The sequence below is a fragment of the Megalobrama amblycephala genome, linkage group LG2, assembly GCF_018812025.1.
Source record: "Megalobrama amblycephala isolate DHTTF-2021 linkage group LG2, ASM1881202v1, whole genome shotgun sequence".
Lineage (NCBI taxonomy): Eukaryota > Metazoa > Chordata > Actinopteri > Cypriniformes > Xenocyprididae > Megalobrama > Megalobrama amblycephala.
In genome coordinates this window covers 57,324,354-57,339,042 of record NC_063045.1, presented here as the reverse complement: position 1 = coordinate 57,339,042, position 14,689 = coordinate 57,324,354, and the positions used below count along the sequence as shown (strand labels likewise).

The 14,689-nt window shown below is 35.1% G+C and overlaps 1 protein-coding gene across 7 annotated transcripts in view; it reads right to left on the bottom strand.

Moving 5' to 3' along the window:
• Window positions 1–14,689, bottom strand: part of slc4a5b (solute carrier family 4 member 5b) — a 48,206-nt gene continuing 33,517 nt past the window's right edge. For 5 of the 7 annotated variants that reach the window (XM_048181148.1, XM_048181152.1, XM_048181149.1 and 2 more), the window contains 12 exons: window positions 14,042–14,106; window positions 13,754–13,945; window positions 13,471–13,584; window positions 11,621–11,734; window positions 11,282–11,443; window positions 6,694–6,872; window positions 6,528–6,600; window positions 6,034–6,102; window positions 4,889–5,062; window positions 3,684–3,857; window positions 932–1,035; window positions 1–835 (listed from right to left, as the gene is read on the bottom strand). In XM_048181148.1, coding sequence (XP_048037105.1) covers window positions 934–1,035; window positions 3,684–3,857; window positions 4,889–5,062; window positions 6,034–6,102; window positions 6,528–6,600; window positions 6,694–6,872; window positions 11,282–11,443; window positions 11,621–11,734; window positions 13,471–13,584; window positions 13,754–13,945; window positions 14,042–14,106 — 1,418 coding nt within the window. In that variant the 3' untranslated portion in view covers window positions 1–835; window positions 932–933. The remainder of the gene's footprint in view (window positions 836–931; window positions 1,036–3,683; window positions 3,858–4,888; window positions 5,063–6,033; window positions 6,103–6,527; window positions 6,601–6,693; window positions 6,873–11,281; window positions 11,444–11,620; window positions 11,735–13,470; window positions 13,585–13,753; window positions 13,946–14,041; window positions 14,107–14,689) is intronic. The other 2 variants (XM_048181150.1, XM_048181151.1) reach the window with 2 other exon arrangements.

Sequence of the window (14,689 nt, the reverse complement as noted above, 5' to 3'; positions counted from 1 at the left end):
ACATATTAATCCCTCTTTTATTCTTTATTTGAACAAAATACAAATGAACAAACAGAATCTAAATAAAACAAAACCTGTGCGTTGTTCTTACGGACCAATTACGACTGTCTGAAAACATTTCAACATTATTCAAATACACATTTCTGATTTTTAAATATAAAATTCTACGGTATGAACTCAAAATCTATTTCTGGAATATATTCATGCTTTAATTGTAATGCAATACAACAAATTTAATCCAACTGAATTCTATTAGATACACTGTTTTTCTAACTAAAATTCAATTTATTTGTGAATCACTAGATTCTATGAAATCCATATTTAATATCATACAGTTCGAATATATTTATACAATATGATAATGAAATCTTAAACTTAGTTTAAACCTCTTCTTCTTATTCTCTGAAGAGGGTTTCCAAAAAAAGTCTTACGTTTAAATCACAATATACATGCATGAATCTTATCTTAACACACATGAGCTCAGCAGTTCAAGCTGGCACAGCTCTGCAGATCTAATTGAAGAATCTTGAATAAAATCCAAGGTCTGAATGACTCACGCGCAATATGGTCAATGTGGGCTTGGAAAAGTGCGTCACTTGCTGCGTTGGTAAGGTACGTAAAAATATCATACATCTGTGAGTCTCATGTGTTTGGGAAACTGCCAGTGATGCTGTGCTTGTGACTCAGATCATATCTCATCATAAGTGTGAGGACAAACATGGTTTGAGTGTTTGATCAGCCGGGTGCTTCGGGTTCACGTAAGGGATGTGACACGGGATCTGTCCGAATCCAGGTCTGACTTGCCGGGGGTGCAGGTAGACTAAGGATGATGCTTCTATTCAAACACAAATAAGAAAGATAAAAGGGGAAAACATCATGTCAAACAGTCATTTGCTAATGGAGGAGCATCTCTTTGTATCACAGTACTCACAGTCAGGCCGAGGGGTCAGAATTAGAGGGGTTTGTTTGGACGGACGGGTTCATTGGCTCCAGAGGAATCTTCACTGAGGGGAGGGAGTCTTTGGGACACTTTGATTGGGAGAAGACGACACCATTGCAACAGACAATATGCATGCAGATACACTGCTGTTCAAAAGTTTGAGGTCAGTACGGTTTGTTTCCACAAAATTAAGGCTGTTTTCAACATTGATAACAATAATAAATGTTTCTTGAGCGGCAAATCATCATATTAGAATGTTTTCTGAAGGATCATGTGACACTGAAGACTGGAGTAATGATGCTGAAAATTCAGCTTTGATCACAGGAATAAATTATATTTTAAAATATATTCAAATAGAAAACAGTTCTTTTCAATTGTAATAATATTTCACAATATTACTGTTTTTACTGTATTTTGATCAAATAAATGAAGCCCTGGTGAGCAGAAGAGACTTCTTTCAAAAACATTAAAAAAACAAACCCCAACTTTTGAACAGTAGTGTATATTCCGTAAGTGTACATACCCAGGGTCCAGCATTAACTATAGTCTATAATAGACTATTTATTGCTTTGATTCAAAGCGCTTACATCAGATGATAAACATTTAGCGATATCGAAATTTAAACCATGCACTTTGTTGCAATTCCTACTTAAAGGCACAATATGTGAGATTTTTGGGTTAAAATATCTCAAAACCACCAGAACAATGTTATATATTTTGTTGACTTGAGTCCTTACATTACCACAAATGTTTCCAAGAATGTTTAAATCCAGAGAAATAAGCACTTTTAACCTGGACACGAACTGTGTTCACGTGTCGCCTATCAATGACATCATACCCGCGTTACCCTCAGTTTCCGGTTTTATTTTGTAAAAAAACATGGAAACACCAAAGACGCTTTAATATGTGTTTTATTAGACAGGTGAGCAACTGTTTTGATACATTTATTGACAGAAAACTAATCATGTTATATAGCTCAACACTGTAAGGGCCCTATCTTGCACCCAGCGCAATTGACTTTGTACACCGACGCATGTGTCATTCCTATTTTGCACCCGCGCAAAGCGCGCTTTTCCCTCCACAGAAGCACGTCGCTAAACTAGTGAATGAACTTGCGCTCCCTGGGCGGTTCAGCGCAAAAAAGGAGGCGTGTTCCGGCGCAAACAATCCCTGGTGCTATTTTGCTGTTCCATTAAACAATTGCGCCACTGACCAGAAAAAACCTAGTCTAAAGTCAGTGGCGCGTTGCGCGTTGTTCATTATGCTATTTCAAGGGCGCATGCTTGACCATAATGTATAGCGTGCACAACGCGCATACACTTTGCTCATGTAATCTACACAGATGCAACAGTTATTTTTGCAAATCATAAATTGTTACACTAAAAAAATATTAACACATGAGATGACGGAAATCATTGTGGTGTGCCACGAAGATGTGAAAAAACCTGTTTAACCGACGCTATTTTGGGTGGGTTTCTCCCATCCCCATACAACACAACTTCTCTGTCTTTCACTGCTCTTACAAGAACATCAGTCTCCTCGGCTGTGAACCGCTCCTGGCGTGCGCCTGGTAAATACGCCATAATAATAGCAATCCATAATGGAACTTGCGCACCTGCTTTTAAAGGGAATGTTGGATGACGCTCTGATTGGTTTATTTCACGTTACGCCCAAACCACACCTATGAATAATGAAGCTACTTCAGACCAACCCATTTTAGATTTGCGCCGGGCGCAAGAGCCATTTATCCCGCCGGGAAAATAGCAACAGCGCCGAGACCCGCCCACAAAGTTACTTGCGCTTCGCGCTTTGACACTTGCGTTTCAGATCGTTAAAATAGGGCCCTAAGTCTTATTGTTTAAATCTCGTTTTCTTGATTTACTGCGAGTACCATGTTTTACCATGCCTAATATCGATCTAGCTTACTGCAGTGTGCATTAAGTGTCTCATATTAGCCGCTGAGCGAACGCACAGAGTAGCATCATAACTTTCAACACACAAATGTATCTAATATGATAAACAGCGCTGCATTACCCCACATATGCTTGACTGGAAGAAGCAGAAGCGGCGACTGCAGCATAATAAAAGCTCCACTGCTCTCGAGACATGTGTCGCACTCGTCTCTCGTTAGCAATCGCTCTAGCGGCCTCGTTCCGCTCCACACTACACTAATGCTAATATATGTTTAATAAATTAGGTCATCCATGAATATGATTTCTGCCCTAGTCCCTTCCCGATTCTTTTCCACCAGCTGTAGATGTGAAGACTACACCTCCCATGATTCCACGAAATCAAGGCGTCATCAAGCTACGCGTTTGTTTTGAATAAGTGACCTCTAGTGGTGAAAATTACATATTGTGCCTTTAAGTTACCAGCAAACTGTTTAAAACTTGTTAATTCTGGACCCTGAATGAATGAATATTTCATGCAAAAACATTCAGCACTGTAAAAATGACCACAAACCACACAATAAAGGCAGGCTGTAATAAAGGACTAAGAGACATTACAATCAAAATGACAATTATGACTATGCTAAATGGACTCTGCTTGTGTTGCACAAGAGGAAAAAAATAGGAGGGATTAAATGGTAATAAGTGTTATAAAGTGCCTTCTCAGCAACACTGTGGAATTAAAGGAAAAAATATTAAAGATTAAATCACAAAACACACAAACAACATAAGATGTTCTCTGTGTTTATGAGTGTATCAGCATGATAACATCTCACACATCTGTTTGTTTTTACCTCTTCATCGCTGTTGTTGTGTTCATCGGCTTTGGCTTTTTTCTTCTCTTTCTTTTTCTTCTCATCCTCCTTCTTCTTCTTGTCCTTTTCGGGCAAGATGTCGTCCAGCCAGGCCAGGTCATGCTGCGAGAAGACCAGGTCCAACATCTTCCTCACGACCATCAGGCCCAGAATCTGACGGAGGAACAAGTCTCAAAATTACAGAAAGTAAATGACATACTAATAATCTGGGAGAGTTATATATGGGTGGATCTCACAAAAACTCCAGGTCATATTTCATCCCACAATAATATAAATTAAAAATACAATACTTTGCATTGAGAAAATAGAGCCTATTTTAGGGCCGTTTAAATGTTTTTGCACTATGACATTTTCATGAAAATTATCCATATTTTTAACAATTCTTCAGAATAAAAATACATAAAATACACACTACATGGTAATGTTCTGAGAGAGTCACGTATGAGTGAAGTCTGGTCATATTTCATCGCAAAATAAAATACAATTAAAAAAAATGCATAGAGAAAATAAAGCTATTTTAAGGTCTTTTTGATTTTTTTTTTTTTTTGCAGTATGACATTATTTTCATGAAAATTAAGCATACATCTTTTTTTTAATTTTTTTTTATTTTCCAGAATAAAAATAAAATACACCCTACATGCTAATATTCAAAGATTCACATTCAAGGAGAGGATCTCATGAAATGTCCAGGTCATATTTCACTGTAAAAATAATAAAATAAAATAAAATAAAATAAAATAAAATAAAATAAAATAAAATAAAATAAAATAAAATAAAATAAAATAAAAAATTGCGCAGAGAAAATAAAGCCTATTTAAGGAACATTAAGATGCAAAATAGAAGAAAAAAAGAAAAATTGCATTATGACCATTTTCATTAAATAAAATAAGTATAAAAAAAAATAAAATTAAATAAAATTAGCAAAATAAAGCCTATTTAGGAACATTAAGATGTGAAATAAAATAATAAAAAATATTATTAATATTAAATTATTTTATGAAAATTAAGCATATTTTCAACATTTATTTATTTAGTTTTTAATTATTCAGATTTGTTTCTTTATGTTTAGGGGTGAAACATGATCTCAACATCTCTTCATGGGATTCACCAACATAACACATCAGCTTGTGTTTTAAACACATTTCTAGTGATCCAGAGAACCAGAATATGTGGAGAACTCGCACCATGACAGGGAAGATGATGGCGGCCACAGTGGACTTGAGGATCCAGAGGACGGCCAAGCAGGTGATCTGCACCAGGGTAAAGAGGTGTACGCGCCGCAGGGGTACGTGCCGCAGGAACACGAAATCTGGCTGGTGCTTGGCTGGCATGAGGTACAGCTTCATCCTCTCCCAAAACTAAGTAGAAAAGTCAGGTAAAATCTACTTGAGTAGAGTATATATATATATATATATATCTGGAGAGATTCTGTAAGAAGGAGTGGTCAGGTATTCTCCAAACTCATCAGGCATTATAGGTGAAGACTCAGAGCTGTTATCTTGGGAAAAGGAGGTTGCAAAAAATATTGAATAAAAGGGTATGATTAATTGTGAGCAGTGTGTATTAGAGAAAAACATTTCTCTCATAATGAGATTTTCCCCCCATTTAAAATTATTATTCTCCAATGAAAGGTTGGATTTTTTAAATAAAAGATCAAAAGTATTAATGATGCAGATTTATTCTCACAGCCTTCTTTGGTCATATTTACCAAGGGTATGAATAATTTTGAGCATGACTATATATATATATATATATATAAAAATATTATAACTATCAAACAGCTACTTTTAAGGCCTTTTGAAGCACAAAAGCAAGAATGTAATACAGGCTCATAACATGAGGAAAAACAGAACATGAGGAAGTGCCTCTATATGCTATTTTAAAGGTTCCTAATTTTGTTTTGGAGTCTCCTACAGAAGGTTTACATGCACCAAAGGTCAAAAAACACTTTAATTTTCTCAGAATATACATTGCAGCATCAGCTCTTTTCTCACAGTATCTGAAACGGTTCGATCAAGGATTCGGTCTCTTTAAACCCCTCCTTTCCAAGAGCATACTCTGCTCTGATTGGTCAGATGGCCACGACTGCTTACAGCATGTGTCATAAACAAAACACCCATTATCATATATGAATTTTAGCTCCAGATCTTTCTCAGCACTTGATGCACAGTGATACAAACAGTAATGATGTGTCGGTTTTACCGTATCAATTCCAGCGCGGGTTCACGTTCACAAACAGCTATATTACACACTACATTCAAAAAAGCATAATAAGGGCACTTTAATTTTTGTTAGAACCATTCGTTTAATACAGCAGATCTGAATGTACCTGAATGCCATGGAGAGAAGCGACGCCCATGTACAGGAACACACCATACAACACAGGCATAGGGATGTACTGTGCAGAAATACACACAATTATTTGTACAGATTCTGAATTGCACTAAAGCCCTATTCAGATAGTAATTGTTTCTCACGGGGACGTCTGTAAAAATACATTTTCATGGCAGCTCAGTGATAAAACTCATGCAGTTGTTTGGCGATTTATTCAAGGTGGAGTTCTGGGAACGCTCACATGGTCAGTCACATGATTGTCAGCTGCAAACAAAATTTCTGTTATTGCTTGGAAAACTAATAAATTCTGTATTTGGTGAGAGAAAAAACACAGACACTCTGGATTCAGGTGGTAATGAAATCGAAGGCTAACCCCGGTAAATGTTGCAATTACTTTACATCCCCATGAGAAACAATTATTATCCAAATAGTGCTCAAGAGACAAAAAACAAGCATTATTTTATAAAAGTAAAGATCAGTTTTGATTACCTGCAGTATTGGTGCAAGGAAGACAGACACTCCAGTGAGGACAAACACCAATGTGCCTGTAAGTCTCTGTTCCCTGCATTAAACACAAACCTAATGATCCTCACAACTACTGTACATGACAAAATACTTGTGCTAAATTCTACAAAAAAGGTCTCGTTTGACTTACCGCACACCAAGAAACTGTGGCTGCTCACCAGGAGCACTGGACTCACTTTCCATCTTCAGAGAGTCGATGTGGGCGATGGAAATGACCGTGGCCGCTACGTACCAGGGCAAACCCATGAAGGAGCAAACGGCCATGAGGATGCCCACCCAGAACAGGTCCAGATGATAACCACAGCCTTTCTGCTCCAGTGAAAATGGGGAAAAGACATTCAGCAATGCTACATGGAACAACACATTACTGCTTATGGACATGCATGAATATTCATAACTCAACGTCATGGTGCTCGGAGATTCTGGATGGTCACCAAAGCGATTCTGTATGATTGTTCTGAGTGGATGCTAGCCAGCGTTATTTTAGTATTATTTATATACTATTATTGTATTAATTAATTTTTAACATTATTAATGTTTAATTAATATGAAATAATAACCCTAAAAATGTTATTTTATACAGAGGCCCAAACTGAGAAAAAAATATGCAACTTGGTGCAGTTGCTGATATTTATATGGCCAAAAAGTAATATGAAATTCTTATAGCTTGTAAATCAATGAGATCTTCATAACGGTTTAGCAGACTGCTTACATAAAATGCATATAACTATCAGTTGTCACTATATCTGCCAATAAGATGTCTTAGTAAGGTGATATTTAAATTCTTAGATTTATGATCAAAGCTCTATAGTTAACATATAATGCAACGCAATACAATGATGACTGAGACATGAACAAATAAAGCTTTCTCAAAAGTCTGTTCTATCTTATTTGATACATTTTAACATGATTTTTCTAAAAAAAAAAAAAAAAAGATTTATAGATAATCAAGTAAACCTTTAGTCCAGTAAATGTTCATCTTGACATATTGCTAACAATATAAAATTATTCTTACGTTTACTTAATAAATCATTAAATATTTCGCAACAAAAATACATGTGTAGCACGACCTGAAGAGGGACATTTTTAGAATTATACTAAAAGGCTTTTTACTTGCTAAAAAAGTATGAACTATCAATCAGACAACAGAAGACTATTTCCGCCAGTGAAGTAAAAAAGAAAAAGGTAATTGCTTTTTACTTTTTTTGTCACAATTGCAAGTTTACATCTTCTAATTCTGACTTAATGAATTCTAACTTCAGAATTGCATGATATAAACTTGATTCATTAAACTCACAACTGCAAGTAATAAAGTCAGAATTGCGTGATATAAACTCACAATTGCGAGTAATAAAGTCAGAATTGCGATATAAACTCACAATTGCGAGTAATAAAGTCAGAATTGCGTGATATAAACTCACAATTGCGAGTAATAAAGTCAGAATTGTGATATAAACTCACAATTGCGAGTAATAAAGTCAGAATTGCGTGATATAAACTCACAATTGTGAATAATAAAGTCAGAATTGCGATATAAACTCATTGCAATTGATATAAACTCACAATTGCGAGTAATAAAGTAAGAATTGCGCGATATAAACTCACAATTGTGAATAATAAAGTTAGAATTGCGATATAAACTCACAATTGTGAGTAATAAAGTCAGAATTGCGATATAAACTCACAATTGCGAGTAATAAAGTAAGAATTGCGCGATATAAACTCACAATTGCGAGTAATAAAGTCAGAATTGCGTTATAAACTCACAATTGCGAGTAATAAAGTCAGAATTGCGATATAAAAACGATATAAACAATTGCGAGTAATAATTGCGAGAATTGCGATATAAAGTAATAGAATTGCGATATAAACTCACAATTGTGAGTAATAAAGTCAGAATTGCGATATAAACTCACAATTGCGAGTAATAAAGTAAGAATTGTGCGATATAAACTCACAATTGGGAGTAATAAAGTAAGAATTGCGCGATATAAACTCACAATTGCGAGTAATAAAGTCAGAATTGCGATATAAACTCACAATTGCGAGTAATAAAGTAAGAATTGTGCGATATAAACTCACAATTGCGAATAATAAAGTATGAATTGCGTGATATAAACTCACAATTGTGAATAATAAAGTCAGAATTGCGATATAAACTCACAATTGCGAGTAATAAAGTAAGAATTGCGCGATATAAACTCACAATTGCGAGTAATAAAGTCAGAATTGCGATATAAACTCACAATTGCGAGTAATAAAGTAAGAATTGCGATATAAACTCACAATTGCGAATAATAAAGTAAGAATTGCGTGATATAAACTCACAATTGCGAATAATAAAGTCAGAATTGCGATATAAACTCACAATTGCGAGTAATAAAGTAAGAATTGTGTGATATAAACTCACAATTGCGAATAATAAAGTCAGAATTGATATAAACTCACAATTGCGAGTAATAAAGTCAGAATTGCGATATAAACTCACATTGCGATAATAAAGTCAGAATTGCGCGATATAAACTCACAATTGCGAGTAATAAAGTCAGAATTGCGATATAAACTCACAATTGCGAGTAATAAAGTAAGAATTGCGCGATATAAACTCACAATTGCGAGTAATAAAGTAAGAATTGCGCGATATAAACTCACAATTGCGAGTAATAAAGTCAGAATTGCGATATAAACTCACAATTGCGAGTAATAAAGTAAGAATTGCGCGATATAAACTCACAATTGCGAGTAATAAAGTAAGAATTGCGCGATATAAACTCACAATTGCGAGTAATAAAGTAAGAATTGCGCGATATAAACTCACAATTGCGAGTAATAAAGTCAGAATTGCGATATAAACTCACAATTGCGAGTAATAAAGTAAGAATTGCGCGATATAAACTCACAATTGCGAGTAATAAAGTCAGAATTGCGCGATATAAACTCACAATTGCGAGTAATAAAGTCAGAATTGCGATATAAACTCACAATTGCGAGTAATAAAGTAAGAATTGCGCGATATAAACTCACAATTGCGAGTAATAAAGTAAGAATTGCGCGATATAAACTCACAATTGTGAATAATAAAGTCAGAATTGCGATATAAACTCACAATTGCGAGTAATAAAGTAAGAATTGCGCGATATAAACTCACAATTGCGAGTAATAAAGTCAGAATTGCGCGATATAAACTCACAATTGCGAGTAATAAAGTCAGAATTGCGATATAAACTCACAATTGCGAGTAATAAAGTAAGAATTGCGCGATATAAACTCACAATTGCGAGTAATAAAGTAAGAATTGCGCGATATAAACTCACAATTGCGAGTAATAAAGTAAGAATTGCGCGATATAAACTCACAATTGCGAGTAATAAAGTCAGAATTGCGATATAAACTCACAATTGCGAGTAATAAAGTAAGAATTGCGCGATATAAACTCACAATTGCGAGTAATAAAGTCAGAATTGCGCGATATAAACTCACAATTGCGAGTAATAAAGTCAGAATTGCGATATAAACTCACAATTGCGAGTAATAAAGTAAGAATTGCGCGATATAAACTCACAATTGCGAGTAATAAAGTAAGAATTGCGCGATATAAACTCACAATTGTGAATAATAAAGTCAGAATTGCGATATAAACTCACAATTGCGAGTAATAAAGTAAGAATTGCGCGATATAAACTCACAATTGCGAGTAATAAAGTCAGAATTGCGATATAAACTCACAATTGCGAGTAATAAAGTAAGAATTGTGCGATATAAACTCACAATTGCGAATAATAAAGTAAGAATTGCGTGATATAAACTCACAATTGCGAATAATAAAGTCAGAATTGCGATATAAACTCACAATTGCGAGTAATAAAGTAAGAATTGCGTGATATAAACTCACAATTGCGAATAATAAAGTCAGAATTGCAATATAAACTCACAATTGCGAGTAATAAAGTCAGAATTGCGATATAAACTCACAATTGCGAGTAATAAAGTCAGAATTGCGATATAAACTCACAATTGCGAGTAATAAAGTAAGAATTGCGCGATATAAACTCACAATTGCGAGTAATAAAGTAAGAATTGCGCGGTATAAACTCACAATTGCGAGTAATAAAGTTAAGAATTGCGCGATATAAACTCACAATTGCGAGTAATAAAGTCAGAATTGCGAGATATAAACTCGCAATTGTGAGAAATAAAGTCAGAACTGTGCAATATAAACTCAACAGCGAAATAAACACTCACAATTGCAAGAAGAAAGTCAGAATTGCGAGAAAAAAGTTGAGACATAAACTTGCAATTGCGAGATAAAATGTGAGAACTGCGACTGTTCTGACATTTTTCTTGCAATTCTGAGAAAAAAGTCAGAATTCGTGAGATAAAAAGTCGTTTAAACTGTTTTATTCCGTGGCAGAAAAAAGCTTCCATAGTAGACATTTAGTAGAGATTGTGTCAGCGACGTTTTTTTTTTTTTATCAAATATTTATATATTTTTAATTTCAAGAACCAAAAACGTTTTTTTTTTTTTTTTTTTTTTTTGTAATATAAACTCGCAATTCTGAGAAAAAAATGCAATAAAGCACTTTTATAACATGCATTTGCATGCTTTATATCTCACAATTCTGACTTGGAACTCGCAATTGCGAATTTATATCACACAATTCTGAGAAAAAAGTCAGATGTTGCTAAAAGCTAAAAGTTTCACAGGTGACGTCCAGCACCTTTAGTTTGTTTTCTTTTCGGTTGACGATGACGGCTGTGATCTGCTGATCCATGAAGATGAGGATGGTGACCAGCAGAGCAGGTACAAAACTGGCCAAGCTCATCCACCACGGGTTCTTCCCTAAAGGCATGACGATCCAGCCGCGATCGGGCCGCGTGGGCTACACAAACAGAACAGAACTGAAGAAAGTCAGCATAGCGATAACTGAAATCACATGGTATGTTTTGTAAAGCACAGTGGATTAACGTGATGTTAGTATATAATCATGATAAAAAAGCTAAAAAAGATGCAATCAGGAGGTAAAGAAAGATACGTGTGTATCCGTTGCACAACGTACCTTAAATTCGGTTGGCACAATCAGTTTAGGTGTTTTAAGCCCCATAAACATATCAAGACCAACAAATGTCATGATTGACGTGAAGATTGCAAAATCACTGATGAGTTTCCGAAGCTGCACATTTACAGAGGAAAAAGAAAGAAGAAGTAGAAAACTAGACACAACTAAATAAGAACTAGAGAAGATCAGAGGCTTTACAAGACAAAAGTGCAAGAGATTTTAAAAACGCAACAGTAACATGTTTGATGCCTTCAAGTCTTTCTGAGAAGTTTAAATGTGTGATTTATTAGTTTTCAAATGCAATGTCATTTTTGTTTGTGTAATTATGGTCACACTTTAGTTTAGGGTCCAATAGAGTGCCTCAGGGATGACACATTTTTGTAGGCAAAACCCGGAAGCAAGTTAGCATTTTAGGACTTCCGGTTCCAACGCCCTAAAGTCTATGGGTTTTTTGAATGGGTTTTTGCTAAATCGCCTGAAATAAGGTCTGTGGTTAACAAAGCCTGTAAATACTTTCATGTTTTGATCTATGACATAAAACACACCAGTTATAACCCACTTGTGATTTTTTAAACTTTTACTGTGTCTTAAAATCGGCGGTTACTAACAAATTGCTAAAAGGGACTACTTCCTTTGGCGAGGACTTTAGACGTCATCATTAAAAACGGGACATTTGGACAGCATTTCTCATGAAAAAGTGGAAAAGTATTCATAACAGCACAGATCATAATCAGCGAGCATGTTTATAAATAAAGTTGTTTTCTTAATACAGTTTGAGGAAGCTTGGTGGTGACGACGTTGATCCGCGACCATGGTGTGCTGTAGTCCGTTTATAGCCTACTGTTAGCTTTTTATATCTGACGACTTTATTTAGGCTTCAAAATGTATAAATGTTGTGTTAACTTGTAAAGATTATCTTGATAGACAAAACGTCTAAGTGTCATAACCCTTTGTTAAACACAGAGCTTATTTTCTGCGATTTTCCAAAAGTCTATGGGAAAAAATCAATAGGCTTTCAATCGAGGGAACTTGTGCGCCGCTAACTTCCGGGTTGGCCTACAAAAACACGTCATCCCTGGGGCACTCTATTCTCACTATTAACTCACTATTAATTACAACTTCTGTCTCAATAAACTCCTAATTACTGCTTATTAATAGTTAGTGAGGTAGTTGTTAAGTTTACCATTGGGAAGGATTATGGGATGCATAATAAGGCATTAATATCTGTTTAGAACTAATAAACAGCCAATATCCTAGTAATATGTATGCTAACTAGTTAATAGTGAGAATTGGACCCTAAAGTGTTACCGTAATTACTATATTGTATGGCCTTATGTTCATGTTTTAATTATTGTACATTCAAAATTAATTTTATTTAAATACTTGTATCTATGTATATATGGAAACTTGTTTCCGCCACTGAATAAAAAATAAAACGGTAATTGCGATTTTTAATCTCACAGTTCTGACTTTTTTTCTCAGAATTGTGTAATATAAAGTCGCAATTGCATGATATAAAGTCAGAATTATTGAGTAATAAAGTCAGAATTGTTGAGTAATAAAGTCAGAAATGTGAGTTATAAAGTCAGAATTCTGAGAAAAGTTTTTTCCCTCAGAATTGGACTTTATAACTTCCAATTGCGAGTTTATATCTCACAATTCTGAGAAAAAAAGTCACAGTCTTAACTTAGCAGCTATGTTTATGCAAGAACTTGCCACATTGCGATGCGCTTTTCCCCTATATACTGTATGATGAAGACTTAAAGGCAGCATTTCATTGAAACATGACTAATATAAAAAGGCAAGTCTGTGGTATAACATTAAGACATAGAAGATGACACGTTCTGGACCTTTATCTGGGTGGGGACATGCAGTTTGGGAGTATCCAAGGACATCACATAATCCAGAGCACAGAAGACCAGGATGGATATAATGATGGAAAAATCTGCTATCAAGGTGCGACACTTGGAGAAAAACAGAAACAACCAGAAGCAAGTTGGGGGGAGAGCGGTAAATACAATATGGATGAGGATAAGGAAAACAGTCTCCATACGGTCTGTACCAGAGAATACAGAAGCAGGTGTGTTCACTTGACACACATGGGAAATACATGTGAAAATGCTGAATCCCAACCTTTGTGGGGAAGTAACGGCTGGACTTGAACTTCTTGAGCGAGATGGTCATGGAGTAAGTGCCGAAGAACAGGATGAAAGACAGCATGGCCAGATCAGGGACGTATTTGCAGGATTTGCCCACCAGGGAACCGCCGAGTTTCAAGCACTCTTTCTTAGTCAGCTGACTCCAGTCCAGAGCCGTGAAGTTGAACTGAGAGGAGGAGTGAGATCATGTGCGCTCAAAGACAACAAAACAGGAAAAAAGTCATAGTGATGATTGTTGTGAAGAAAAACAGTTTGAGCTCACCACAGAGTAATCAGAGATGTTTTCTAGGCCTGATAGAGAGGAAGTGTTGAAAGCCAAAGAAGTCACTACAACAGAAGAGATAAACAAGCACTTAGAGTGTTTTTAGGCTTTTTGACAAGACTTCATACATTTCAGAACATAAAATAACATCTTATATGGATGTTCAAGGGGTATCAAGAATAGTAAGAACATGCTAGTAGTCGATACTTACTCCAATCAGCAGCCAAATCGAGTGTAGGCGGCAAAAACAAATATGATACACATAAGTTGCAGTGGTCAGATGTAACAAACCAATATGTCATCCAAAAACCAAAATTTTAGTATGGAAAACACTTTACCTCCATTAATGAAACCAAATATTCAACAGAAAATATTTTAGGATGTGTCTTGATTTTATCTGGATCAAGAACAGTGCAGGATTGCAGTCATTTGTGGAGAGTAAAAATTAAATGATTAATTGTAGTCATTTTAGTTGACAAATATAAATGCCATTTTAGTAAAAATGAATGAGACAATTAATGTGACACAAAATAATGACTACATTTAAATGTTATTTTCATCAAAAGACAAATATTATTACTAAATGAAAATGTATAATAAAAATAATCATTTTTTTTTAATTATTCAAAAACAATTATTTTTCATAAT